At 54.2% G+C, this 26,558-nt stretch overlaps 1 protein-coding gene across 16 annotated transcripts in view; it reads left to right on the forward strand.

Moving 5' to 3' along the window:
- The window catches only part of PLEKHA6 (pleckstrin homology domain containing A6), a 140,105-nt gene that overhangs the window by 102,284 nt on the left and 11,263 nt on the right, over nt 1-26,558 (forward strand). For 6 of the 16 annotated variants that reach the window (XM_041722821.1, XM_041722825.1, XM_041722832.1 and 3 more), the window contains 18 exons: nt 523-595; nt 2,901-3,001; nt 6,339-6,541; nt 8,089-8,571; nt 9,955-10,477; nt 10,951-11,037; nt 12,096-12,149; nt 16,177-16,257; nt 17,149-17,217; nt 18,500-18,580; nt 18,861-19,010; nt 19,901-19,996; nt 21,324-21,435; nt 22,030-22,169; nt 23,160-23,309; nt 24,543-24,672; nt 24,884-24,990; nt 26,058-26,234. In XM_041722821.1, coding sequence (XP_041578755.1) covers nt 523-595; nt 2,901-3,001; nt 6,339-6,541; nt 8,089-8,571; nt 9,955-10,477; nt 10,951-11,037; nt 12,096-12,149; nt 16,177-16,257; nt 17,149-17,217; nt 18,500-18,580; nt 18,861-19,010; nt 19,901-19,996; nt 21,324-21,435; nt 22,030-22,169; nt 23,160-23,309; nt 24,543-24,672; nt 24,884-24,990; nt 26,058-26,234 — 2,817 coding nt within the window. The other 10 variants (XM_041722822.1, XM_041722824.1, XM_041722823.1 and 7 more) reach the window with 10 other exon arrangements.

Genomic DNA, 26,558 nt, shown 5'->3' on the forward strand with positions numbered 1-26,558 from the left:
TATAAAGACCGAGAGAGGTTGAGTATATTCCCAAAATCACACAGGAAAATTAGTGTCGGATTTGGGAATCCAGCCAGGTCTCCTACTGGGCAGATGGAATGACAGAAAATGCTGGGTCGCACACCCCATCAGAGCATCCTACTGGCTCATTCTCAGTAGGCCCCTCTTGCTGTGAAGGAAGGGGGTGTGTCCTTAATCCTGGGGTCCACTAATTCTTCCCAGCTTGACTTCACTGCCCTCCCTGTCCACCCTCTGCCCACTCATCCTGGCTCACCTCTCATCCCTTTTATCTTCTCCAGGAGAGAAACAGGCCCGGGATGACAGCCCTGGAAGGTTACAGACAATAATCTAATGTCACTTTCCTGTATCTGAGGTCTCAAGGGGGGTTGGCTGCCACTTGTCAGGGACAGAGCTGCAGCCAGAGGCAGGATGGCCTTATAGTTAGTGCCGACCCCCTTTCCTTGCACCCCTTCTCCCATGCCCAGCTCACAGCCCCTCCACCTGTCTCCATGTGTCCCGTAGGCCAGCTCTGGGGTGAAGCAGTGGAACAAGCGCTGGTTTGTCCTGGTGGATCGCTGCCTCTTCTACTATAAAGGTGAGCCTCCTCCTCTACTGGGGCTTGCCGGGGCCACAGGAAGGCAGGGCCCACTGCTCTTTCTCATTCTGCAGGATCACCAGAGTCTGCTTCGAGTGGACATGGGTGGGGTGGGGGGTGAGGGTACAAATATGCCCCACAGCCTCCGGCACCTGTGGGGCATGACGGCGGGATAAAGACAGAGGCTGCTCACTCACATACTGACTCTCTTGCTTCACCTTCAACCATATTTACCAGGAGCCCTCGAGGTTTCAGGCGGAGTTCTAGGTCCTAATGGGGGACACAGTGGGCACAGTGGGCAAACAGGACAGTCATGTGATAGATGATGAAGTCCTGGGCTGGGCTATGGGGTAGGAAAGGAAAAGTGGAAGGTCCCTGGTCACTACTAGCAGGTGACCTACCAACCAGCCTGTGTGTTGTTCTTCCTCCCGTCCCCCTGGACCATCTGAGCTGACCTATGGAGGCAGAAATCTCCGTTTTGTTCACGCTATAGCCACAGCTAAAACAGCGCCTGACATGTAGTAGGTACTCAATTAGTGTTGAGTACATGAATAATCCTCTAGCTTCTACGCTCTGTGTGCACCCCAACACTCACTCTCCCAAGCCTCTCAGAGAGAGAGAGAGACCTAATAACATTGGTGACGCAGACTCTAGGAAGTTATTTTTAAAATATGTACAGCAATGTTGGGTCAAGGAGGTGCTGAGGGACGTAGTGAGGGAGGAGGACAGTTACAGCCCTGCCACACCAGTGCAGGGCCACAGGAAGAGAAGGGTAAAATGGTCTTGTAGCAGGAGAGGCTGTTTCTGTTCCTCCATGCCCCGGGAATGGCAGAGCCCTGACCTCTCTGGGCCTCCTGGGAGCCATTCTGTGAATCATTAACTTTCACAAACAAAGGTTGTACCAGTGACCTTCCAGAATGCTGCTGTACCTGTAGGCCACCTGAACCCCAAGAACAGAAATCAGGAAGGGGCTGCAGAGACAGAGTCCAGTCACATATAAAAGCCTAAGACTAGGGGAGAAGCATCTGCCCAGGCCTGGGCCCTGGTGCCAGGCTTCTGGGACCCAGGGCTGGCTGGAGCCAGAGTATGACCGAAGCTGAAGGGAAGCCAGGCTCTCTGCAGAAGAGAAACTCAGGGACTGGCGTGAGGGTAGGAGCTTAAAGGTTGTGAGCTTGAAGGCATTGTGGTGGGGGCCACCATCTGCTGAGAGATGCCCTCAGAAGACCCCCTAAACATGGGCCTGGACACTACCAGGCAGGAGGCCATCACCTCCAGAGGACATTGGAGGTGTCCTGAAGCAGCCCTGGGTCCCTGGCCCCGGGTTCCTCTTGATCCTCTAGCGTAGCCTTCCTCTGGGTGCCATGCTGACTCTGCACAGGAAGCTGGACCTTAAGCCAAGGATCTTGTATCCATGATTATGAAGAGGAGAAGGGGAACCCATGAGTTTATAATCCCTGAGCCTTCTGAGCCCTAACTGAGGGTCTCACAGGGTTTCCAAGCTCAGGAAGAAAGAGCTATTCCAGGGAGGTGGGGAGTTGCCCCCGACCTGTTCCACAGAGCGCCTCCCACCTTCTGTGGCTCTGACTGACAGCTGGGGTCCTGACCAGCTCACCCCTGAGGTTCCTTTGGAGATTCAGGATGAATTATGTAGCAGCCTGCTTGTTCACCTGATGCAGGAACTGGAGGGCTGAGAGGTTCTGCAGGGGCCGTATAGGGGAAGGCAGAGCCCTGTCAGGAGAAGACAGAGCAAGCTGTCGGGTGCCTGGGAGAACCTTAGACACAGCCCCCCAGAGACACCAGAGCCAAAGGGGGGACTATCCACACTGCCATGCCCGATCCTGTTATTGTCCTCTTATGTGTGTCCCTGTTGGAATTTCTTGCTGGGGGAGGCTGCATAGATAGGAGAGTGGCTAAGAATGTTTACCAGGGAGAGGTGCCTGCCTGGCTAAGTTGGTAGAGCATGAGACTCTTGATCTTGAGGTGGTAAGATTGAGCCCCACAGAGGGGTGAAGTTTACTTAAAACAAAAAAAACAAAAAAACAAAAAACAACAACAACAACAAAAAAAACGCTTGCTTGGGAGTCAGACTTCTTGGGTCCAAAGACCAATCCACCACTCTCTGCTGAAGTAACGTTGGACAAATTACTTACCCTCTCTGTATCTCAGCCTTCTTACCCTTTAAATGGGGTACGTGACCAGCAAGTACCTATTGCTGTTCATCATCATAAGGCCGATATACTCTTCCCCTCTCTGCCCACGTGCTCACCAGGCACATGCATCTCACCTGTGCCTTTTTACCCGACAGATGAGAAGGAGGAGAGCATCCTGGGCAGCATCCCCCTCCTGAGCTTCCGGGTGGCTGCGGTGCAGCCTTCAGACAACATCAGCCGAAAATACACCTTTAAGGTCAGCTGGCCTTCTTCTCCCGGGCCAGGGGGGAAGGGAGGGCTGCTCTCCTAGAGCATGTGGGGAATGGAGAAGGATCCTGAGCTGCCTCCTCAAGGAGTCCCAAGTGGCAGTGGAAGGAGGGAGTAGGTGGTGGTCCCTGGACTTGGTGCAGGCTGTCGTGAGGCTGAGACGAGGCTCTTCTCTCAGGAGTCAGCTGGGTGGCTCTCCTTGGGTTAGGCCGGTAGATATGGGCTTCAGTGGTACCACGGGTTTTCCTAGGAGCGAAGTACTACATGCTGAGCCCATGAACCCTCTGCCCAAAGGCCTGGCAGCAGAGGCAGGGGCCGTGGGCTGGTGGGGTTCTAACATCCCTTCTAGAAAGGAATCCTCCCTACATTGGGCCCAGGGAACTAGACCCCCTGTCAAACTCACTCAGATTTCATCCTCTAGAGAAAATTAGGAGTTGAGTTTGATTACAATCAAGAAATATGAACCTCATGCAGACTGTAGAACGATGAGCGCGGCAAGATGGCCCTCATGCGCCTGCTCAGTGTCACTCCCCGGGAACCCCTGGGGGATCCAGCCATCAAAGATGTGCTTGCAGCTGGCTCATCACAGGCCAGTGTTTTTCCACATTTAAAAATTCATGACCCATTAAAAACAATTAAAAATACCCGTGCCCCTTTTGTATTTTATGATGCAAAGACAATAGGCTCCTCTTCATTTCCAAATATAAAATTATGATACCAACTTTGCATTTTCTTAGTGCAGAGCCCTCCCTCCCCTAGTTGAGAATCACTATCCACGTCCCTGAAAACCTAAAGCTATGGTGTGAGATGATAGGAATTGCCGGTAACACCAGGTCAGCATCAGAGCCTCTAGGACCTCAGAGACTGCCCTTCCTGTCCTTCACACCTAGTCACCTGGTTCTGGAAAAAAAGGAGGCAGCCCACACAGGTGCTGCTCCAGGGGACAAGGAGGGATGTCTCTGGCACATAATTAGTTCCTAGCCTCCTAGGGTCCTGTCTGCCCGAGGTGTGAACAGAATGAACAATTAATAAAACTCTGGCTCCTGGGAGCCAGGTCCTAGCTGGGGAAGTAGAAACAGGTTGTTTAACCAACAACTATGCACATTCGCACCCACACACCCACACAGCCAAACAGCCTGTCTCACCTTCCCCTCCAGACCTGTGCACAGACAACATCCACAGCCGGGCTCAGCACTCTGCTAGCAGCAGGCCTGCCATCAGCGTCCCAAGTGGCTGACCCACATGTGCCCAGCCGCCCCCTCCTCCTTCCCCTGTCCCCCCACCCGCCAAGAGGGCACTGCCTCTTTAAAACCCAGCTCTGAGGGTGGTGCTTGGTGGCACACAAAGGATTACAATTGTGGTTTTTCCATGGCCCTTTCCCAAGGAAAGGAGAGGAGCCGAGAAAGATGGGAGGCTTGTCCTGTTGTGGCCACCAAGCAAGACACTTGGCTGGCTAATAATGAGCTTGGGCACTATTCCTGCCCGGCCTACTGCTGAACGCCTTACCCTCTTCCTAACCCAGCCCCATGAGGCCTCAGGGGAGACTTCACCCCCTGGGGTAGTTCTGTGGCCCCCCTCTCATGGTGCCAGGCTGATGTCACCTCTGGCTGCCCATCAGCTGCCCTGTCCTTCCCCAGGCCCTCCGTCTTCTCCTGCTGCAAACCATTGTTCTCATGCCTCTGTTTTCTCCTCATTTCCTTGTGGACATGTTTTGTCCTCCAGCTTGACCATGAGCTCTTCAAGTGCAAAGAGAGTGTCTGTATCCCCATGACGGGTGCCCAAAGGACAGTTCTTCACACACAGGGCACTCACTAGCAAACTAATTCACTTGCTGCCCACTCCCACCAGCCCCAGGTCATACCCACAAGTCCCGCCTGTGTCTCTCTCTTAGCTACCACCCCGTGGCCTCCATGCCAGAGAGCTTGCCCGGACCCCTGCTCTCAGTATCACTGTGCAGTTTCAATCCTGAGAGGTCTCCTTATAACTCCACTAGCTGTTAGCACCTCCCTGCAGCTGCCCACAGTCTGGGCCCCCTGCTGGAGGGTAGACATTGGCAGGATCCAGAGGAAAGTCTTAGGATGTCATTGGGGTCACGACGCCTGTTGGAAAGGAATCATGTGCTGGGGGAGGGTGGTACAGTGGAGTGAAGGTCCAGCCGAGAAAGCACTTGGAGGGTGTTGGTTTGATCCTGCTGCTTAGGAGAGCCCTGGGGCTTGGTCAGGAGAGCCCCGTCTTCTCTCCTTCCAACCCTAAGAGACTGAGGACTTCACACCTGAGGGGTCAGGGACCGAAGTGAGGTTCACATCTGAGACTATTAATCCCTTGGATTTCTCATGTTGAGTGGGAAGAAACCAGGCTATCTGCTTTTTCTGGGAGATTGAAAGTCTCACTGGGGGAGTATACTGAGGTCCCAGAAAGAATTCAGCTCTGGAGCATCTCTTCCCTGTAGCCTAAGAACTTTGAGCTTCCCTCCCCTTAGACAGGCACTTCAGGCCAGAACAAAAACCTGGGTCGTTTGCAACTGCAGAGCTGGTTGGGAACAGGGCTCAGATCAGCACAGGGATGCCCTGAATCCTCCCGCCAACAGCCCCAATTGCCTTGGGGCAAGCTCTCCACTCCTCGCTCTTGGAGGGCTATGTGGGACATTGCTTTGTGCTGCGGCCCCAGTGGCGACAGCGAGTAGAAGGGGTGATCTGAATGGCTCCCCACTTCCCTCTGCTCAACGTTCCTGCCACGTCATCTTCTGTCTCTCTCTCTGGTGTCTGGTTGACCTGTTCTCTGCTTCTCCTCCTTCTGACTGCATGAGGACCCCTCCTCTGGACAGGAGCTCTCTTCTGGGTTCCCGCCTGCCGCACCTGCTTGCGGCCGCCAACTAGGTAGCGTGCTCTAACTGTCTGTGCATGTCCGGTGCATGCGCAGGGAGACGGAGGCCTGGCTGTCTCTCTGCACAGAAGAGACAGTACGAGATCCTCAGAAGCCAAGCTGGGCCATGACTGGCATGTGCCCCGGGGGCAGGGTGGGGGGCATCATCTCAGACATTGGGTAATTGCCCTTCAAATCAAAGATGGAATTTGATGGGAAAGTGGGCATGGTAATTGTCCTTCCTGTTTATAATCACCGCAGGTGGGGCAGGTAAGCTTACCTGGCTACTGGACCATTTGGGGGTGTCCAGAGAGCTAGCCCATATGCCAACTGGAGCACTTAGCATAGCTGGAGGCTGTCCTCCTTACTGTGCTCCTGAGCTCCATGTGGGGAAAGAGCTACAGGTCAAGGGAACAGCCTGCCTGACCACCTGTTCTGTGGATGCGTGTGTCTTCTCCCTACAGGTGTCTACATGCTGGGTGGATGAGGCCAGGGCCAGTTCCACGCACTGCCTCTCCCCACAGGCCGAGCATGCTGGGGTCCGCACCTACTTCTTCAGTGCCGAGAGCCCCGAGGAGCAGGAGGCCTGGATCCAGGCCATGGGGGAGGCTGCCCGAGTACAGATCCCCCCAGCCCAGAAGTCGGTGCCCCAAGCTGTGCATCACAAGTAAGTAACAGGTCACCGGGCATGGGTGTGAGGAGTGCCAGAGAAAGAGGAGTGAGGAAGCACCCCACTCTATGACCTCCTGAGCCCAGCATGCTGGCTTGAACCTCTGAGAACACCTGAGAACACATGAGAACACATGAACTGCTCCTTGCCTCTCAGCAGGTACCTGGCTAAGTGATTTCCGAGCCTGGAGCCTCTCCTCCTCTGACTGGCTCTTCCTCTTCTCTCTGGGCTGCTGGAGGCCAAGAGAGAAGTCAGGTTTCATTGGGGCCTGGCCAGGAGCCAAAGGCCAGGGTCATTCACTCGTTTATTCTTATCTGTGCACGTTAAGCCCATGACCTCTGGAAGAGGGTGGAGGTGGGTTCAAATCCCCACTTAGCCCCTTGCCCACACTGATAGCAGTGTAAGTTGTTTCACCTCTCTCAACCTGAATTTCCCCTCCTCAAAGACAGCAGTTAGAATCCTCCTTCACGGGGTGGATGAGTGGCCAACACTTAGCCCATGGTGCCCAGTCCCCTTCCCCACCTGCCGCCCCTGTAGCCTCGGGGCCTGTCTTTACTGAGTATGTTAACATACACCTACCTCAAGGTAGATGTTAACAAGCATCCAGAAGAAGGAGGTTTTATGGTATAGACTCCAAGTCTATTTTAGTGTCTTAGAAGTGTTTACCAGGCAATGTTGCAACAAGGATGCCTGAAGATGTTGGATTTGGGCAGCCGCAGGGAAAACGCTGTCACGAGATTCCATCTTCGCTTCAGTGGAGGGGCGCACTTCCAGAAGTTCGCTCATTTCATTCATAAATATTTACTGTAAATAGATATGTGTAAGGCACTGTGTCGGGTGCTAGGCAAACAAGGGAAGACAAGTCTACATGCTCCCACCTCGTGGAGCTTATGTTCTGATGGAGTCTGTCCTGGAAGAAGCTTATTCTGGAGAAGGGAACCAGCACATCTCTATGCCGAGGTTGTTTGAGGCAATACCTGGTGCCTGCTTTGTTTGATCCCACAGTCCTGCCATGAGAGGGACTCCTACACCCACCCATTCTGCCAGCAGGGAGCCCAGGACTCACTGAATTGAAAGAACTTGCATAGGACAGAGGGCTGACCTATAATAAGCCTCATAGCTGAAATGTCATGTGGCCACTATGAAACTTTTGTGTAGTGTATATGGAGCTCAGGGGGCTGGAGCGGAGGCAGGCTGTAGAGGAGACCAGGGCTGGGGGAGATTAGGGTTGGCCATGGCTTTGGAAAGCTGGATCCAATGCAGTCAGCAAAAGGAAGCAGAGAGTGACTTTGGAGAAGACGTGGAGGGTAAAACTAGCCCACTGTGCACAGGCAAGATTGGAATAGGTGTTATAGTGATCGCCCAGGCTGGAGCAAGAAGGCAAAATGGGGGGATTTAGGAAACAAATTGGAATTCACTGAATCCCATGTCCGTCGCTACCTTCCTGCCCACCCTTCTCCGCTCCTTCTTTCCCAGTCTACAACCCCCTACCCAGCTCCATGCTGGGCTGAAGTCCCTTTAACATCTCCCTTGGCATCCTGCAGCCACGAGAAGCCAGATTCTGAGAACATCCCACCTAGCAAACACCACCACCAGCCGTCCCACAATAGTGTCCCCAAGCCCGAGCCAGAGGCCAAGACTCGAGGGGAGGGTGACGGCCGGGGCTGCGAGAAGGCCGAGAGGAAGCCTGAAAGGCCTGAAGTCAAGAGTGAGCCTCTGGTGAAAGCCAACGGCATCCAAGCCGGACCAGAACCAGCCTCAGAGCCTGGCAGCCCTTACCCTGAGGGCCCGAGTGTCCCAGGGGGAGGGGATCGGCCTGCACAGCCCAACGGCTGGCAGTATAGCTCCCCGAGCCGACCAGGGAGCACGGCTTTTCTGCCTCAGGACTCAGAGAGTGGGGGGCACCAGCGGAGCTTCCCCCCACGTGCCAACCCCGACAAAATTGCCCAGCGCAAGAGCTCCATGAACCAGCTTCAGCAGTGGGTAAACCTGCGCCGAGGGGTGCCCCCACCCGAAGACCTCCGGAGGTGAGTCTGATGGGGTGCAGGTAGTAACATGTGCAGCAGCCCCATGCTAGAAACCTTCTGGAAGCCAGGCTGAGTTGAGATACCAGGAAGACCCCCAAACCCAGGGTTCCAGGCTTGTCCAAATCCTCTACTGCCCCGCAGCTCCATCTGTGGAGTTTGACGCCTTCTCGATTCCTGCCCTGTGTGCTCTCCTCAGAGACAGGGAGACGGCACTCAGTGCCTCTCCACAAGGATGCCGGGTGCCTAGGAGACACGCAGGCACTCGCTGGGAGGGGCTTTCGAGTTCTTCCAGCCAGGTAGCCATCCATGCTTCCTACCCTCTCACATCTTCTGTTTCATTGTTTCTACCACCACAAGCCTCACTGACCCCCAAGCCAACTCACCCCATTTTTGAACAGCTCTAATTGCTCAAGAGTCTTTATATGCAGTTCAAAAAAGGGAAAAGAGGGGCAGCCCTGTTGGCTCAGCAGTTTAGCGCCGCCTTCAGTCCAGGGCCTGATCCTGGAGACCCGGGATCGAGTCCCATGTCAGGCTCCCTGCATGGAGCCTGCTTATCCCTCTGCCTGTGTCTCTGCCTCTCTCTCAATCTGTGTCTCTCATGAATAAATAAATAAAATCTTAAAAAAAAAAAAAAGGGAAAAGACACAAAATGTTGCCACTCACCAATCCTGGTTCTGCCTTTTAGACCAATTTGCTCCTTGTCCAGTGATGGGCTTTCAAATATTGCAAAGCCTTCTTTGTGCCTGATGGCATTCATCAGGGCAAGCGGGGCTACTGCTCCTTCCCTGTGGGTGTAGGCAGCTCCCCAGACCACACCTGATGGACACAGGAAGGCTGCTCACCGCTTGGGGCCCTGGTGCCCGTGGCCTGCCCTGGTGAGAGCACCTCACTTGGGATGAGTCCCAGAAACAACCTGGTCCTGTCCATGACAAGAACCTCAAACCAGGGAACTGCCCTCTTGTCCCTCCTCTCTCGCCCTCCCCAGGTGCCTCATACACTCGCGTTCTTTCTGCTGCTCACCTCTCTGGAAAGGATCTGATGCATTGGTTCATGCTGGGATAGAGATAGCTAATAAGGCTTAAAGCTCTTCCCCAGGGATATTTCATTTTATAAAGACAGAGATGGAAACTTTGAATGTGAAATTTCAATTTCTAGCCTCAGGTTGCTGGTTGAGGGAGGAAGCTTCAAGGGAGCTTCCCCTGTGCCCCTGGCAGCTGGGCTCAGTGCTCAGGCAGTGGGGAGGGTGGGGCTTTGGGGGCTCCCAGGGTCAGCGTGGGGCACCATCACCTGGTCATACCCTCTTTAGGCTGAGAACCTGAAGTGTGGGGCTGGGGCACAGGGAGGGGCAGGGGTTGTGCTCATTTTGTCTGCCTTCCCTCTCAGTCCCTCTAGGTTCTACCCTGTGTCCCGCAGGGTCCCTGAATATTACGGCCCCTACTCATCCCAGTATCCAGATGATTACCAGTACTACCCCCCAGGGGTGCGGCCGGACAGCATCTGCTCCATGCCGGCCTACGATCGGATCAGCCCACCCTGGACCGTGGAGGACAAGCGGCACTCCTTCCGCAACGGAGGTGGCCCTGCCTTCCAGCTGCGGGAATGGAAGGAGCCCCCGGGCTACGGGCGGCAGGACGGCCCAGTCTGGCTCCCCGGACCCTCCCCCTCCCGGCAGCCAGTCTACTACGATGAGCTGGATGCCACCTCCGGCTCCCTGCGCCGCCTGTCCCTGCAGCCCCGCTCCCACTCAGTGCCCCGCTCGCCCAGCCAGGGCTCCTACGGCCGTGCCCGCATTTACTCCCCCGTCCGCTCACCCAGTGCCCGCTTTGAGCGCCTGCCACCTCGCAGTGAGGACATCTATGCTGACCCTGCTGCCTATGTGATGAGGCGATCCATCAGCTCCCCCAAGGTGAGCCACCAGCCTGCCCCTCCTTCCTCGTCCTCTGAGATCCCCCAGAAGCCTACTACCATCTGCAGAGAGGAGGTGGAGGTGTGGGGGCATCTGGGACTTGGGGACACACACTGTATGTTGGCAGGAGCCACAGTGATGCCCAGGGGAGCCACTGGCAGTTCTGTCGGTGGGAGAGCTGCTTGGGGGAATCTTCTCTGACCTCTGAGTAGGAACACTGCTGTTGGTGCCCATCCCAGGTCATGCCAGGAACCCTAATTCTGTGTAAGACGGCAGAGAGGGTTCTGTCTTTTCAAATTTTGAGGACCGGACAGGTCAGTGCAAGAATACTGCAGTGGATAAATGCTGTCCATTTTAATTTGGCATCTGCTCTGGGACAAGATACAAATGTCCCTAACCTTGAACTTCAATTGGTGGGGAAGTCTGTGTCCCAGCTGGACCCCCTCACCTCTCCAATTCCCTTTCTCTTCCAGTATGATTACCTGGGAGACAGGCGGCCAGTCCCTGCAGGACTGTTCCCCTACAACTACCCACCATCCCCTACGGTCCACGATAAGATGGTACGTCCTCTCCTCCCATCCACTCCCCGCAGAACCTCTCCTCCCCTGGTGGGGCCAAAGTAGGGCAGCCACAGGGATACTCTGTGCCTCATGCCTGCCCCTCCTGGTTTTTAGCAGCCTCTGGATACCTCCTCCCTCCTGGCCAGGACTGTGACACCAATGCAGAGTTTGATGCCAGGTACCCCATCCCTGTGATATGAGATAGAGGAGCAGGGACAAGATCTGGAGGCATCTGATGTCCTGACCCTCCAGACCCCAGAAAACCTTCCTGCCAGGCATGCAGAGGGGCCTGGTCGAGGGTTTGGATTATGCACTGGGGAGAAAAATCAGGCCTGAGTGTCCAATAACAGGCATTCTCTCCAAGTCTGTCCTTGCCTGGAGTGTTGCTTTTGGGGAAAGAGACAAGTGATGGTGTGATTAAGGAAGAAAAAATTTTCCTTATTATTATGTCTGTCTCTTCTTTTCTCCCTGCTTTCTACTTGTCTCTCCCTGGAATCGGTTCTCCAGAGGACTTTTGTCTCCACCTGGAGAACCAGATGCAGATGCTCCACCTGGGAGGTTGGTGAGGGCCACTGGAACTGACAGGCAGAGTCCTTGTCCCTGAAGGCCTGTTGCAGACCCCTGTCCCCATCTAGCCCCAGGAGGCCAGGACGGAGGAGCCTCTGCAGGCGTGGCAGGGGCCCTTCCCTTTCTTTCTTCCCTTTGATCCTTTTCTGTCCAGTCTCTAGCCCTGACATGCAGCACATGCACCCATCTAGAAACGATGGATTCTTCCCGAAAACTCGGGAGCTGCTAGGGTGGGCCAACCAGTTTGTTTCAGTGGTGCTTCCCTTTCCCAGCAGAGGGCCAAACGGACCAGGAGCCCTGGAGCTGAGACATCTTGAGACATGCCCCCAGCTTCACCCCTGACCTTCCCCAGAACTCCTTGAGGGCAGACTGAAGCCCCTCTTTGACCTTGCCCCCCAGCTAACTCTTAACTGCTTTGCTTCCTTTTTATTGTTTTCTGTTGTCTTGTTCCTGTTTGTTTGTGTTGCCGTTGGGTCTCTGGCTCCGGGTAGGATGAACTTTTAGACCTTCAGTTGCAAAGAAACCTAGAGTATTTGGATCAGCAGGTAGGCAGAGCTGGTGCGCCCTCGCCATCCCCCTGCCCTCCTGTCGTGTCTCCCTGCTCCTCCTCACGTCCTCACCTTCCATCCGTTTGACAACCTTTGTTGGCACCACAAGGACACAACAAAGTGGCTTATATTTTGGTTTGCGCCTTCACACCCTTTCTCCTCAAAACCCTTTAGGGCAGCTGGGATTTTCCTGGGGAAAAGGAGAATAGGAAATGACCCCATGAATAATGAATGCCACCTCCTATTTGTTCAGGCCAGATGGAGCTGGGGGAAGGGATGGCAGGCGGGAATTTGCATTTCTGCTGGAGAGAGTGGCAGAGGCTGTGGAAGGGGGGGTGAGCAGCCAGTCTGGTTCTAAAATACTAGGGATTCAGGGCTGCCTAAAGCTGGGAAATGATCTATCCTCGTTCACTGGTTGTTCAACTCCACAGTTTGTAAACTGAGGACTACAGACTTGCCCTAGGATGGTTTGGGTTTTGTTTTGTTTTAATTACATGAGTTCCATACATTTGTTAGTTCCTCTGCCAAGCTCTTTGGCATCCGGGGCGTGCGTTCTCGAGAATAACGCATGGTAGACAGAGAGAGTGTTAGCAACCTCATTTCTTCTGGAAGATATTCCAAAGATAAGTAATTGGCTGCGGAGACCTGGCTCCAGGCTCTAAGCATTGGTTTCCTTGTCTTTTGAAATGGAGGGCTCTGATACTGTGTTGAGAAACACTGGGAGGTCAGGATGCTGCGCATCTGTAACGCAGACTCTCGTGTCCAGATCCGTGCTACAAATCACAGGGGAACTGGGCATCACCAGCGTGACCCAGTGAAGGTGACCCAAGGTGGTGAAAATTACAGCCGTAGAAGTAGTAATGGCAGCAGCCACCATAATGGGGTGCTTTCTCTGTGCCTCATACTGTTGCTGAGTTCCTTATGGATCCTAACGCATTTGATCTTTTATCACAACCCTGCAGGGTGGGAACTGTTGTTATCCCCCTTTTAGAGCTGATAAAACTAAAGAAACAGAGAGGTTAAGTAACATGCCAAGGACACACAGCCACTGAATAACGGAGCTTGGAATGTGACTGCGAGCTTTTGAAACAGTTTACAGCTGAGCTGTCTAATATATGAAGAAGCAGGAGTCACACCTCTTCAGGATTAATGTATACTCTTAAAGTTGCAGAAGGATTTCAAGTTGAAATCTGAGGCTACTGCTAGAACTACTGGTGGTTCTAGACCCAAGTCATATGTCACATAACCTGTCACCTCACAGGCCTCCAGGCTTTGGTGGGATCATCCTCATAGAAGGCCTTAGGCCCTGGAAAGCACTGATATCCACAGTTTAAGCAGCAGGGACAGCTTCCAGCCCTCATGGACCTTGACTTTAGTTCTAGAGGCATTGTGTGGTATCCACACCACTGGACTGGAACACTCCACATGGCGAGGAGTCTCAGGATGCCATCTCAGACCAGTGCTGGGAAGCAGGAGTCTGCAGTGCCCGGAGTAGTGAGGAGCAGGGCTGAGTGGACTTGGCTCCTGGGCAGGCTTTCCTTTATGTAGCCCTCTATAGTGCCTGGCGGTGCCAGCATTCAGTGCCACAGCAGAGCCCGTCCTGGAGCCTCTGCCCTCATGAAGAGGCTAGGACCTTAGGCTGCAAGCTTCAGAAATCTCTTCAGAGGACCTTCTCTAGATAAAGGGTAATAATCTTAAAAGGGAGTTTTATATGGTAATAGTCCAGGGGCATCTGGGTGGCTCAGTTGGTGAAGTGTCTAACTCTTGATCTCAGCTCAGGTCTTGATCTTAGGGTCATGAGTTCAAACCCCATGTTGGGCTCTATGATGGCCCTGGAGCCTACTTTAAAAAAGAAAAAAAAAAAAGTCCAGAATGTGGACTAGTCTGAGCTCTGCCATTTACAATGGTTTTTGTTGGGTTTTTTTGGTGTTTTTTTTTTTTTTTTTAAACTTCAAAATGTTGCTTCATCTCTCTAGGCCTTTGTTTTCTCAATCATAAAATGGACATTGTAGAACCTGCCTTTCCTGCCTCCCAGAGTGGCTAGAGGATCAAGTAAGAGGGTGCATCAGAGCACTGTGTCAGGCAGTGGTGAGGAGTGCTAACGCTGCTGTGACTATTTGATTCCTCTTCTTCTGAAACTCAATTTAAAATATTAATTGGGCACCTTTGTGATGTATAAGGCACTGTGCTAGGTGCTTTCTCATAAGATCTGAGATTTTGGGCAGACAGAGGTGACACACAGGAATCCTAGGGGCAAAGCCCACCTGGGCTGAAAGATCCCCAAGGCACAGTGTGAATGGGAGCAGGCCAGGGTGAGAACAGTCTTGCTTTCCTCCTTTATTGCTTCACATCCACTGGTTGAGTGAGAAGTGAGACCCGTGGGTGTCCAGGAAAAGCCTGGACCTTCTGTGCCCGCTCAAAGCCTGATGTATTAGCAGGTGTGCCCTGTCCTCCACAGATACCACACACACACACACACACACACACACACACACACAGGATACAGGCATGGCACACAGGCAGCAAACACATATACACACACCATCTACAGTCACACGTACCCCATGCATACACACCCCATATACAATGAACATGATCTCATATATGTGGGGCTCCAAGAAGATAGGGACTCACCTGAGTTCAGATCCTTACAGAAAATGTAGCTGACGTCCTGTTGACTTAGCTCTTTTACATGCACTCAACCTCCTACCACAACTGTTCTTTGGAAAGCCTTGTAAATGACACTTATGTCATAGGAAAAATATTCCAAATGAGCTAAAGAGGTAACAAAGAGATCAGAGCTGAGGAAAGCCTTTCAAAATTCAGTGGACCATGCACATGGGGGTGGCTGAGTGCCCCTGGCCTGTCCACAACACACAGAGGCAAGGCCGCCTTTGGGTTGTCCCCTAAAGCAGTAAGAGGAAAATATGTGTGGGCCCAACAAAGATTGGGGAGAGAAGAGCCAAAAACTGAGGGCCCCCTGAACTATGACCCCAGAAGCTCTGCCCTAAGGTGGCTCTATCTCTTCCCCCACTCACTTCCTCTTCCTAAAAAGCTTTTTCCATACAACTTCCCTCTTGTCTTCTGCTACCCTCTCCTGCAGGTCAGTTGAGTTAAAGGGACATAGCCAAGGACACTCCCTAATCTATTCACTTTTTGATGCTGTCACGGTGGAACCAGTGATGGCATCTCTAGTTGATTTGTTTGGCTTGTCCTCCCTCCCTTCCTCCCCCGCCCCCATCCTGCCCTTCCCCATCTCTCTTTCTTTCTTTTTTTTTCCCCATCTCTCTTTCTATTTCATTTGGCAAATAGTCTTTCCCCTTCCCATGTTCCTAATGATCCTTGAAACACAAAGATAACATGTTGGAGAGCAGTGTTCCAGTATCTGGTGTCCCTTTAACATGGCTTGCTTGTTTTGGCCTCCTTATTTGCTCCCTAGCGTCATCCAAGATCGGCATGGATGCTACCAGCCCAGCTCTGGAAACCGTGTTTAGCAATCCTTTCTACTCTAGAGCCAAGAGGTGGGCAGGGGTTGGGGAGAGAGAGCTGTGCCTACCTCTTTGCGAAGGCCCATCCAAAGAGCAGCCCCAGGTTTTCTTTCTCAGCTGTTTCATTTAGTCCAAATTTGGGGAGATGGGTTTCCGAACTGCCGGTGTGGTCTTTAACCGAAGCAGTGCAAGGAAAGAGAGCTGGGGCAGGGAGTTGACCTTGGTCGGTGTGGATGAGACCCACACCTCTAGGGCATTCAGGGGAAGTGTCACTGGGCAAGGGTCTCTTCAGAGCCACGAGAGAGGGCACAGCATCCCCTAGGCTCCTTCTGTGGCCTTTCCTCAGGACACCATTGGTGCTGGTCCTGGGACTGGGTTCACAAGGGGTGAGCAATGGGTAAGGCTGAGCAGAGGGAGCTGGAGACCCCAGGAAGAGCTGCCTTTCCTGTTTCCAGGGAAGTGAGCCCAGGTGGGAGATGGGGAGATAGATCCGTGGGGGTCAGAGTTTGAATCGTCCATTCCTTCCTCTGCTGCAGATGAGTGAGAGCGAGACTCTCATCAGTATGGTGAACCGAATGGTGGAGAACTCCTCCCCCAGGGCCCAGATCTTCATGCAAGTAAGACCTCTGCCTGGCAGCATGGTCCCTGTCAGCACCATTTCAGCTGCTTGTGCATGGTCAAGTCAAGCCATTTGGGTTGGGGCTTGCTCTGCCCAACCTGCTCATCCACCAGGCCTCATCTCCCAGGCCCCGCCTGGTCCCCTCCTCTATCCAGTCCCACTGTGTCTCCTCCATTCTTCATGTTCATGGGTAAACCCAAGACCCATTTCTCAAACCATCAAAACAGCCAGTACCGACATGCCATACCATGCCAAGGATCGCAAATCTGCTTTCTGATGTCCAGGATTTGTTTCATATTTGGTATCTTCTTAACAGACGTCTTTGGGGTTAAGGGCACAAGGAACCATCCAGTGCCCCAGTTGTATAGAATGTCCTGTGGTTAGCAGATGTATCACCAAGGGTGGGCAGCATTTGCTGGACCCAGAAGTACTCCTGGTTTAAGAACGAGTCCTGTGACTGGTGTGCAGTCCACCAGAATAATCATTCTCAGATATTCCTGGTGTTCATCCCATTTCCCTGTGTCTCATCCTCAAAACCAGCCAAGGGGTAACTGGTGTTCTCATGGTTGCTCCCAGTAAGCCATCTGGGATAACTATACCCCCGGACTCCCTCTCGACATAGGTCTAGAGCTTTGGGAAGAGAGAGGAGATCCTGAGTATTTGCTGAGAAGCATCTCTCTCCAGTAGCAGCATAAGTGTTGGGGAAGAACCTAGCCGGGGCCACGGCAAGCTTCCCAGCTAGGGACAAAGAATTAGTGTAGGTGCTGGGAATGGAAGCTACCAGAGCAGAGGGACTACAGTCTCTGACGGAGCAAGGGCTGTCTGGTTTCCTGTCCTCACGTGCCCTAACTGTCCCCCTACTGCTGTAACCGGCCTCATGTTCCTGCAGGTCCCTCCATACCCAGAAGTGTTCCGGGACGGCCTCCACACTTACAAGTTAAACGAGCAAGATACAGATGTAAGAGCAGCTCTCCTGCTCCTCCCTCCTCCCCAGCCCCTCCCGCTGTGGTCTCATCCTTGCTCTCCTCCGCTGGGGCTTTTCCTGCGTTCATCTCTGTCCTGGTGGCTCTTCAATCCCTCTGACCCATGTCCTGTCTCATGAAGACAACATTCTGCCTGCTGCGTCCTCATGTCCCTTCTCTTCATCCTTAACCCTGCCTCCCATGCTGGCTGCGTGTGTTGCCCTACTGAGCCCTGGGCCATGTTGTCGACAGTAGTGGGATCTGCTTATTATAGGAACAGACTGTGTTAGGAGATGTGCCAGCCAGGCTGATCTCCGCCCAGCATGGCAGTAGTCCCTCGGCAGCTGGAGGGAAGAACACAGCCCTGCCCCTGGCCTCAGGGAGCATCAGGGTAGCAGGAAATGCCAGGTGGCAGCAGGTGGCAACATATGATTCATGTACTAAAGGGATTGACAGTGGGTTCTGCAGGAGTGCAGGGCAGTGCGACCATGTGGGCTGGTAGCTCAGAGACAAAGCAGGTAGCATCTGAGCTGCACCTTGAAGTTAAAAGGCCCAGAAGACAAGATGTGGCTCAGTAGAAAGGAGCCACGGGGGTATTTGAGGAATGACATAAATAACTGTGTGGATGTTGGAAAACATTAAGTCTTTCCAGAAGAGAAGTTAGGCCTCACATGCCTCCTCCCCATCACAACTGGTCTTGCCTGAGTGGTGGACCTGCCCAGTTGGTCTGGGAGGGTTTCCATCCAGGGCCAGACCTCAGGAGGGTCCCAGCATCAGCCATCCTGAGACCCTGGAAGGAAGGGAGAACAGAGTCCTGGGAGCCTGGGGAACCAGTCTATGTTGTCCACTGATTTTCCTAAGACTGCTTGTTCAGACAGACACCCCGTGTACTCCTCTAATCCATGCCCACTTGGGAGGCCTAGGCAGTGAGGCCGCATTATTTCCTCAACCCTGGGGACTGGAACCCCCAGGAGGAAGGTAATGCAGGAGCTCAACATTTAACTCCCCTCTCAGGCTGACTCACTTTCTCAGAGAATAAGCATACCTCCCTTCCCAGTAGGTCCTTGGGAGAGGGGAGTCTCCCAAGGTAAAGACCATATTCCTGTTCCCAGGAGCCTGCAAGGCCAAGGTGAAGAAGGTCTAGGGTTCCTCAGCAGGGGAAAGGAGGTGGTATCCAGAGGCCAGGCCCGTCTAACCCAAGTCTCAGGCCCCCATCAAACCATGTCCTTTACCCCCTTCTCTCTCCCTCCCTTCCTCCCCATCCCCTTGGGCCCCCAGAAGCTGCTGGGCAAATTGTGTGAGCAGAACAAGGTGGTGAGGGAACAGGACCGGCTGGTGCAGCAGCTCCGAGCTGAGAAGGTGAGAGCCGGGGGCCGCCTGGGCTTGGGGGCACGTGGGTAGGCTGGCATGGACAGGTGTGGGGGTGCCGTCTCCACCCTAGGCTGAGAAAACCTTGTCTTCTGCCTTGCCCTGAACCTGAAGTGCTGAAGCTCTTCCGTGGGCCCTTGCCAGTGAGGGCCGACTCCATGAGGTTGCCGAGGTTGCCAGTTGAATTGTGGGGGCTCAGGCCTCTGCTGCTTAGAGTCCCAGAGAGGAGTCAGCAGGGCGGCTTACAGCCATTTCCCCTGCCTTTCTCCAGGAGAGCCTGGAAAGTGCCTTGATGGGGACCCACCAGGAACTGGAGATGTTTGGAAACCAGCCTGCCTACCCGGAGAAGTTGCTGCACAAGAAGGAGTCCCTGCAGAACCAGCTCATCAACATTCGGGTGGAGCTGTCCCAGGCCACCACGGTAGGTAACTGGGAGCAGGCTCTCTGCACCCCCTCCCCACCCCCACCACCCCTCCACCCCCCTGCCAGATCAGCAAGGTCACGCCTGGACAGAACCACCCTTCCCGGGCTGCGTGCTTTTGCTTCCGACTCTCCTCTGCAGGCCAAGAGCACAGTGCTCTTGGCCAAGAAGGGGCAGAAACAAAAGGCCTTACTACTGTCTTGCGGATAGGCAGCAGGTGTGCCAGCCCACTCGCTCCACAGAATCTCTGCCAAGGAAACGGGCTTATTTTCCACAAACAGTGCCTGCACTGGGATTCATTCAGGGCAGTGTGAGGTCCAGGGCTCCTTATCTCCTCGGCTGCTTTCACAGCTTTGCTGCCTCCCTCTGTCCTCTCCCCTGGAGAACTAGGACACCGACGGTAGTGCTGCTGGCCCGGTCATGTGCTGTGGACACAGGGCAGACCCTGCAGGACAGACTGCTTGGACGGTAGTTCTGGGGTGCAGCAGCAAAAGGCCCAGGAAAACATGGCCCAGAAGGGAGGAAAGTCTCTAAATCCCAGGGAGCAAACCTCTCTGGGTTTTCTCTCTTTGTGCTCTCCACTTTGTGTCACCCAGTCTGGAGAGAACAGGAGGGGTGGGGGGCATGGTCTGATCCCCTTTGGGCCTACGCCCACATCTGGAGAGGATTCTGGTTTCTCTGCTTCGGCCTGCAGTTGCATGGGCCACTGCATCTCTTGTAAGGCCAATGTTGGGCTCTCATCAGAATGTCTCAGCTCTGGGCCTTCCTCCTGTCCCTGTGTACCCTCTTCCTCAGCCCTGCCAGACCCCAGGTCCCTGGGCCCCAGCGCAGGGCAGGAAGGAAGGCCTTGGGAATTGCCATCCTCTCAGTAAACCCACTTCCCGCTGCAGGCCCTGACGAACAGTACCATAGAGTATGAGAGCCTGGAGTCAGAGGTCTCTGCTCTGCACGATGACCTTTGGGAACAGCTCAATTTGGACGTTCAGGTAAAGAGGGCCCTGGGGCAGGAGGGGTGAGTGTGCCTTCCCTTCTCCTTGGGCCAGAAGAGACCCAAGTGGCTTCCTTTCTTGCTTCAGAGATCTCAGAGACTTGAGACAGGGAGTCAGTCCTGAGACAAAAGACAAGGTTCAGATCCACGTAAAACAGATGCTTTCCGGATGGAGATGATGTGGATTTTTCTTTAGTTGCATCAAATCATGAGGAAGGAGTAAAGGGAAACATGAGAGAGCTAGGTTAGACATACCTAATGACCGGAAGGATTTAACACGTCCATACAGATACAGATGTAGGTCTGGATGCGGGTTTAGATCACATGCAGGTGTAGATGTGAGTATATACGTGCAGCTACCTCTCGTGACCCCAGAAGCAGTAGGCCGTACGGGAGCCAGCAGCTCAGGACCTTTATGATAGGAAAGCGGCTTTCCTTCCAGGGCCAGGTTAAAAACACTCTGCTCGGAGGCAAGGCACATACTGACCTTAGGACATTCCTGTTGTCCCGACTCTGCATCTTCTCTAGCTAGCTGCAGGGCTAGACAAGCCCTGTCTATCTGATGCAGTTCATGCCCCGTTCCCCTAGTTTCCTCCGGGTGACAAAACTCACCGCCCCCCACCCCCCAGCCTTGTAGCTGGTTTGGAGAGGGGGAAGGGGAGGGGCTCCAGGTCCAGAGCACCGAACACCTCCATGTGCTGTGGGCAAGCCTGACTTCCAACATGCACATTTTAGGAGATAGGAAAGCACCCTGGTCAGGAGCACCAGCTCTTGAGACAAACATCCAGACACAGATGGTGGTCGCGCTGCTTACTAACAGAGGGTCTTGGACACAAGTCTCTTCATCTCCAAAGTCGGGACACTTGCTGCCTGTGCCACACAGAGTTCTTGTACAGCTGAAAGGAGTTAGTGTATGCAGAGCCCTCCACGTGCTGCCCGGCAGGTGGGGTGAGAGTGGGGTGCAGGTGCTAAATAAGCAGTAGCAATGATTTTTCAAAGAATGAAAACTCTAACTGAATATAATCCATGACTACTCAGGCATACATACATTGGGTGTCAGTATTTCAAAAGGGCCGTTTGGATAGAAAGAACATTAGTAAGTTGGAAACCCTTGCCCATGACAACAGGAGACCATTAAGAGTCCTCCAAGAGGGGCATTGGCTGCAGGAGCACCCTGATCTTCCAGGGAAGCTAAGGATGCAGCTGCACACTTGCATGTGCCCACACACAAGGCTCCTGCCTACTGCTGGCCCAGAGGGACGCAGGGAGAAGGCCGGGGCAGTCCCCGAAGCCACTTTCCTTGACCTGCTCTTGTGTGGTTCCAGAATGAGGTGCTCAATCGGCAAATCCAGAAGGAGATCTGGAGGATCCAGGACGTGATGGAGGGGCTGAGGAAGAATAACCCATCCCGGGGCACAGACACAGCCAAACACAGAGGTGGGTGCTGCCTTCGCCGCCTGAAGGGCTCACCAGAAACACTCTGCTGTCTCTGGCTTCCATCCCACATCTGTCAGCTCAAACCTCTTCAGGCCCTCACACTGTCCCCAGAGCTAGTCAGGGCCTCCAGAATCTTCCCCCGGGATGGTAGGTAGGACTCCCTTATTCCTCCCCCTCCTCCCAGGACACACCAGACATGCCACTCAGAGACACTTGACCCTGATGGTCTCGATTCCACCCCAGAAAAGGTCAAAGAGCACCTGTGCCCCACCGGCTCCCCAAGCCCATGGGCCAGGTGGTGATCTGAAGCCACTACCTTAGTGTCCTCCTGAGGCCCTAGGACTTGGTGTTGGCTTTCTTCGACATCTCAGGGGCAACAGTGTCCTTTCCATCTGTTATCTAACCCCTGCCCAGCATGCTTCCCCACCACCAGCCTGCATCCCAGCCCCAGCCTTAGGCAGGCCCGTGGCCCTGAGGCCTCCCTCCCACGTCCCTGGATCCTCCCCTGCCTCCTCCACCTCTGGAGCCCACCCATATGCCAGGCCACACCCCTACCCTGCCCATCCCTCATCTCTCCTCTCTGCTTGCCCCCAGGAGGACTCGGCCCCACGGCCACCTACAACTCCAACAGCCCCGCCAGCCCTCTCAGCTCCGCCAGTCTCACCAGCCCGCTGAGCCCCTTTTCTCTGGTGTCCGGCTCACAGGGGTCCCCCACCAAGCCTGGGTCCAGTGAGGTAAGCTGAGGAAATGAAGTAGAAGGTAGGTGGGGGAGGGAGGATTCAGTCCTCATCAGCCCGAAGGACACAGACTGCACCCAGCTCTGCCCCGGAGGCCTCCTGTCCTACTGCTTCAGCTTTCTGTCCACAACAGGGGCATTCTTGCACCCAGTTTGGTGAACTTCCTTCCAGATTTTTCCTTTACTTGCTCTCATCTGCATTTGTCATCTTTAGCTCCCTTCCAGGGAGGTCTGTCTCGGTTAACAAATATACAGTCAACACTTAGTGGGAATGTCAATCCAGGGTTGTTCCAGCGTGTGAGAGGGTTGAGAGTGGGCGTGAGGAGCAGCTTCCTAGCTGGTTAATCAACAGGTGTCTACAGGGAGTGACGGATGAGCTGAGGCCCTCTCAGAAACGTACATGTGCATGCCCAAGGCCCTTCTCTTGGGGATCCCAGCGTCCACTGGGTACCAGGACTGACTTGTAGGCTACGGCCAGCCTCTGGAACTCGGCAGTGTGTGTCTCAGTACTGACTGTAAATGCCCTGATGTTCCAAAGAGATGGTGGAGCTTTCACTGGACTATTAAGCTTTGGGACAGGAGAGGAGTGAGGGGGGGACAGGAGAGGAGTGAGGGGGGACACATCATAGATGGGAGGGGAGTGAGGGGGACAGGGGGTTGCATCACAGACGGGAGAGGTAGCAGAAGCACAGACACAGGGTATGAATATGCCCTGGGTGATGGTGAGGCAAGGAGCAGGGAGCCTGGAGGAGAATTGGGGAACATGGGGCACAGTGCCAGGTGGGGCTGAGCCAAGGAGGGCCTTCACGGCCAGGCTGAGCCCCCTCCAGAGCTAGAGCTCCCCCCCCAGGCTGCAGGTGGGAGTTGGGGGGTCTAGGGCCCCCCCAGGTCCCCATGATGTCGTCTGTCCCTTGCTAATACTCTTCTCTCCTGCTCTCACAGTGGCTGCTGTCCTTCCTCCTAATGCTCTGGCTTCTCTCTGCCTCAGGAGCCTGGCCCGCCACGGCCCCCCCTCCCCAAAGCCTACGTCCCCCTGGAGTCTCCTCCAAATGTGCCGCCACTCCCTAGCGAGAGCCGCTTCTGGCCACCCCCCAGCTCCCCTTCCTGGCACCGCAGTGGCGAGCCAGCCAGGGGTCAGGTACCCAGCACCCTTGGGTCCTGGAGGGCAGGGGCGGAGGGAGTGGGGCAAAGGGCCCAGCAAGGGGCAGGGCAGGACACAGAGCCACTTTGTCCCTGTTGCACTATGAACTTCCCTGCAGCCATCCAGTCGGACTCCGGGGTGAGGACAGGGATGGTGGAGTCCCCATTTGGCTCTCTGGGGACGGAGGGGAAATGAGTGTCACCATGCCCAGGGTTCAGGGCAGCCCCCGACTCGAGTGGCGGTGTGCCCCACTTCCCACCAGCATGAGCCGGCAAGGAAAATTGAGGGCCCCGCAGCTACTGGTGCCATTGCGATCCCTTCCTGTCCACCTCAGACCCCGGTTCTTCCACGCTGTCTCTCTCTCTGCCTTGCCTGTGTCCTCCTGGGTGTTCTCGGCCCTGGCGTGTAAGGATACAAGCCCTGTTCTGCCTCCCCAGCCTCTCTCCCCAGGAGGCAGGTAGTTAGGGAAGAGGTTGCTTGGTGAGTAGTCCTGTGTCTAAAACCGGGAAGATTCTCATCCATCTCAGCTGCTGGGATCCACACAGCCCCCGAGGGGCTGCCGAGAGAGCAGGGCAGAGCAGGCTTTCCAGATGACGAGAGGCGGTGGGACTTACCCACGCTCTCTCACTGGACTCTAGCTGGTGTTTCCAGCCTCTGGCCCAGTCTTTTCAACTGTTTCTCGCTGAGGCCAGACTCTTTAGCTGCACTGTGGGAGCATAGGGGGCTGCCAATGGTGTCGGAGGCCCCCTCTAACCTCATGATTCTGCAAGCCCTCAAGCTAAATGTATTTCTCTGTCCCCCAGAATCTTGGTACCAAAGCCCAGCTGGTTCTTTTGCTCAAGTTTTGGGTGAGTTCCCAACAGAATCCTCAGAGATCCTTGGCCTTGTAGCCTTCTCCAGCATTCCTCCGCTCCGGCTTACAGCAAGTCTGTGCTGCTTGGCACTTGCCAAGACGACTGGTCAGGTTGAGGGGCCTCTCTGCTGGGCCTCAGCTGAGAGCCTCCTGGAAGCCCTGAGCCCTCACTTCCCAAGATGACCCAGCATTGGCCAGCCTTAAGGTGGCATGGGTGGGAGGCTCCATTGCATCCCTACCCACTTCCCAGCTGGCACACTTAGAGTTTTCTCATCCTGTGTTTATGCTCCAACCATTGCAAAGCAAAGAAACATCCCTAAGTGCCAAATTCCCAGCAGTCCCTATAGCATTGACCATCTTCTCATTTCTACCCCCAGCCCAAGGCAAGCTATGAGCAAAGCAAGAAAGACCCCTACCAGACATCACCCCTGGACACCACTAGAGACATCAGCCTTGTGCCCACCAGGCAAGAGGTGGAGGCAGAGAAGCAGGCAGCTCTCAACAAAGGTACTTCCTGTCCCATCCTCCCCTAGAAGGAAGGCCAAGTGTCAGGAGCCCAGACAGGGGCTCTCACAACCAAAGAGAGTGAATGCCCACCCATCCTGGGCCTTTCCTCTCTGCCACAGGTGGGACTCAGCCTCTTCAGGGAAGCAGGCTTCCCTGTCCCCCTGCTCTGCTGCTCTCCAGAAGGCCCACTGGCTGTTCTGTCTCCCTACAGTTGGCATTGTGCCTCCTCGGACAAAGTCACCCACTGATGAAGAGGTGACTCCATCAAGGGTGGTGAGGAGGAGTGCTAATGGACTTACCAACGGACTGTCCTCCCGGGTGAGTATGGCCTATGGGCCCTGAAGCCCGGCGGGAGCCCAGGGTCATCTGTGTATCCACCCATCTGTCCACCACTCAAGAAACCCAAGGCAGGAGGCGAAGGCAGGGACAAGTGGGAGAGGGCAATAGCCCCACTAGAGAAGTCTTCCTTCACCATAGGAAGAAGACCTCTATGGAATCTTGTCCTATCAAGAGACAAGACAGATACACATAAGAAAGAAGAATAGTTAACAAAATTATTATTATTATTTAAGATTTAATTTATTTGAGAAAGAGAGAGAGAGCATGCATGAGTGTGGGGGAGAGGAAGAGGGAGAAGGAGAACCAGACTCCCCGCTGAGCAGGGGGCCCCAACTCAGGGCTTGAACCCAGGACCCTGAGATCATGATCTGACCCAAAGGCAGACGCTTAACTGACTGAGCCACCCAGGTGCCCCCTAACAAAATTATTATAATGTGCCAGTGATGGGAGACAAATCCAACAAAAATCAGCAGTCAGAGTCAAATGTGCTGACCCCAGGCAGTAAGTTCATTTCCCAGGGCTGTGGGAAGTGAGATAGCCCCCCAAATTCAGGAGCTTAAAACAACAGAAGTTTATTCTCTCACAGCTGTGGAGACCAGAAGTCCAAAATCAAGGTATCAGCAGGGCTGGTCCCATCCATCCCATGCCTGCCTCCTAGCTTCTGGTGTGACCGGCCATCTGCAGGGTTCCCTGGCTCATAGACACAACACTCCAGTATCTGCGTCCACCTTCACATTGCCTTCTACTCTGTGCCTCCTTTTGTCTCTTATGAGGACCTCTAAGATTGGATTCAGGCTTCACTCTAATTCCAGATGATCTCTTCTCAAGATCCTTCCCTTAACTACATCCACGAAGATCCTATTTCCAAATAAGGTCATATTCACAGGTCCTGGGGGCTTAGGACCTGCATATATGATTTAGGGGCCATTATTTAAACCCACTACAGACAGGCTTCCCAGAGAAGGGACATTTAAGGCATTAGGGCAGGTGAATAAGCTGGGAGTGGGGGATGAGCATCTGTCAGAGCCCTGTTCTCCCTGCTGCAGCAGGAGCGCCCCAAAAGTGCAGTGTTCCCCAGCGAGGGCAAGGTCAAGATGAGCGTGGAGGAGCAGATGGATCGCATGCGGAGGCATCAAAGTGGCTCCATGAAGGAGAAGCGGAGGAGCCTGCAGCTCCCAGCCAGTCCAGCCCCTGACCCTGCCGGCCGGCCCACCTACAAAGTGGTAACGTCCCCCCAGCCACCCATGGCCATGGCTCAACATCTGCCAACGCTGCCCACTCCCAGCTCATGACTGGCCTGGCCAGGGCGGTTGGGTGAGGGGCATAGAGAGAGGGGCTGGGAAGGACCCATGCTGGGCATTTGGGAGAACTGGCCAAGGCTTCTCCCCACTGGGCAGAAGATACATTGCAACAAGCATTCCTTGTATATATTTAAAGAAAAATAACTTACAGAAAGGAATGCACTGATTATTTTAGTTGAAATGAATTACACAAAATTCAGTTGATAGAGAATAGTGCAAAATTCACCCCCCAGGAGGAGCCATCAC

The sequence above is a fragment of the Vulpes lagopus genome, chromosome 11 (assembly GCF_018345385.1).
Source record: "Vulpes lagopus strain Blue_001 chromosome 11, ASM1834538v1, whole genome shotgun sequence".
NCBI lineage: Eukaryota > Metazoa > Chordata > Mammalia > Carnivora > Canidae > Vulpes > Vulpes lagopus.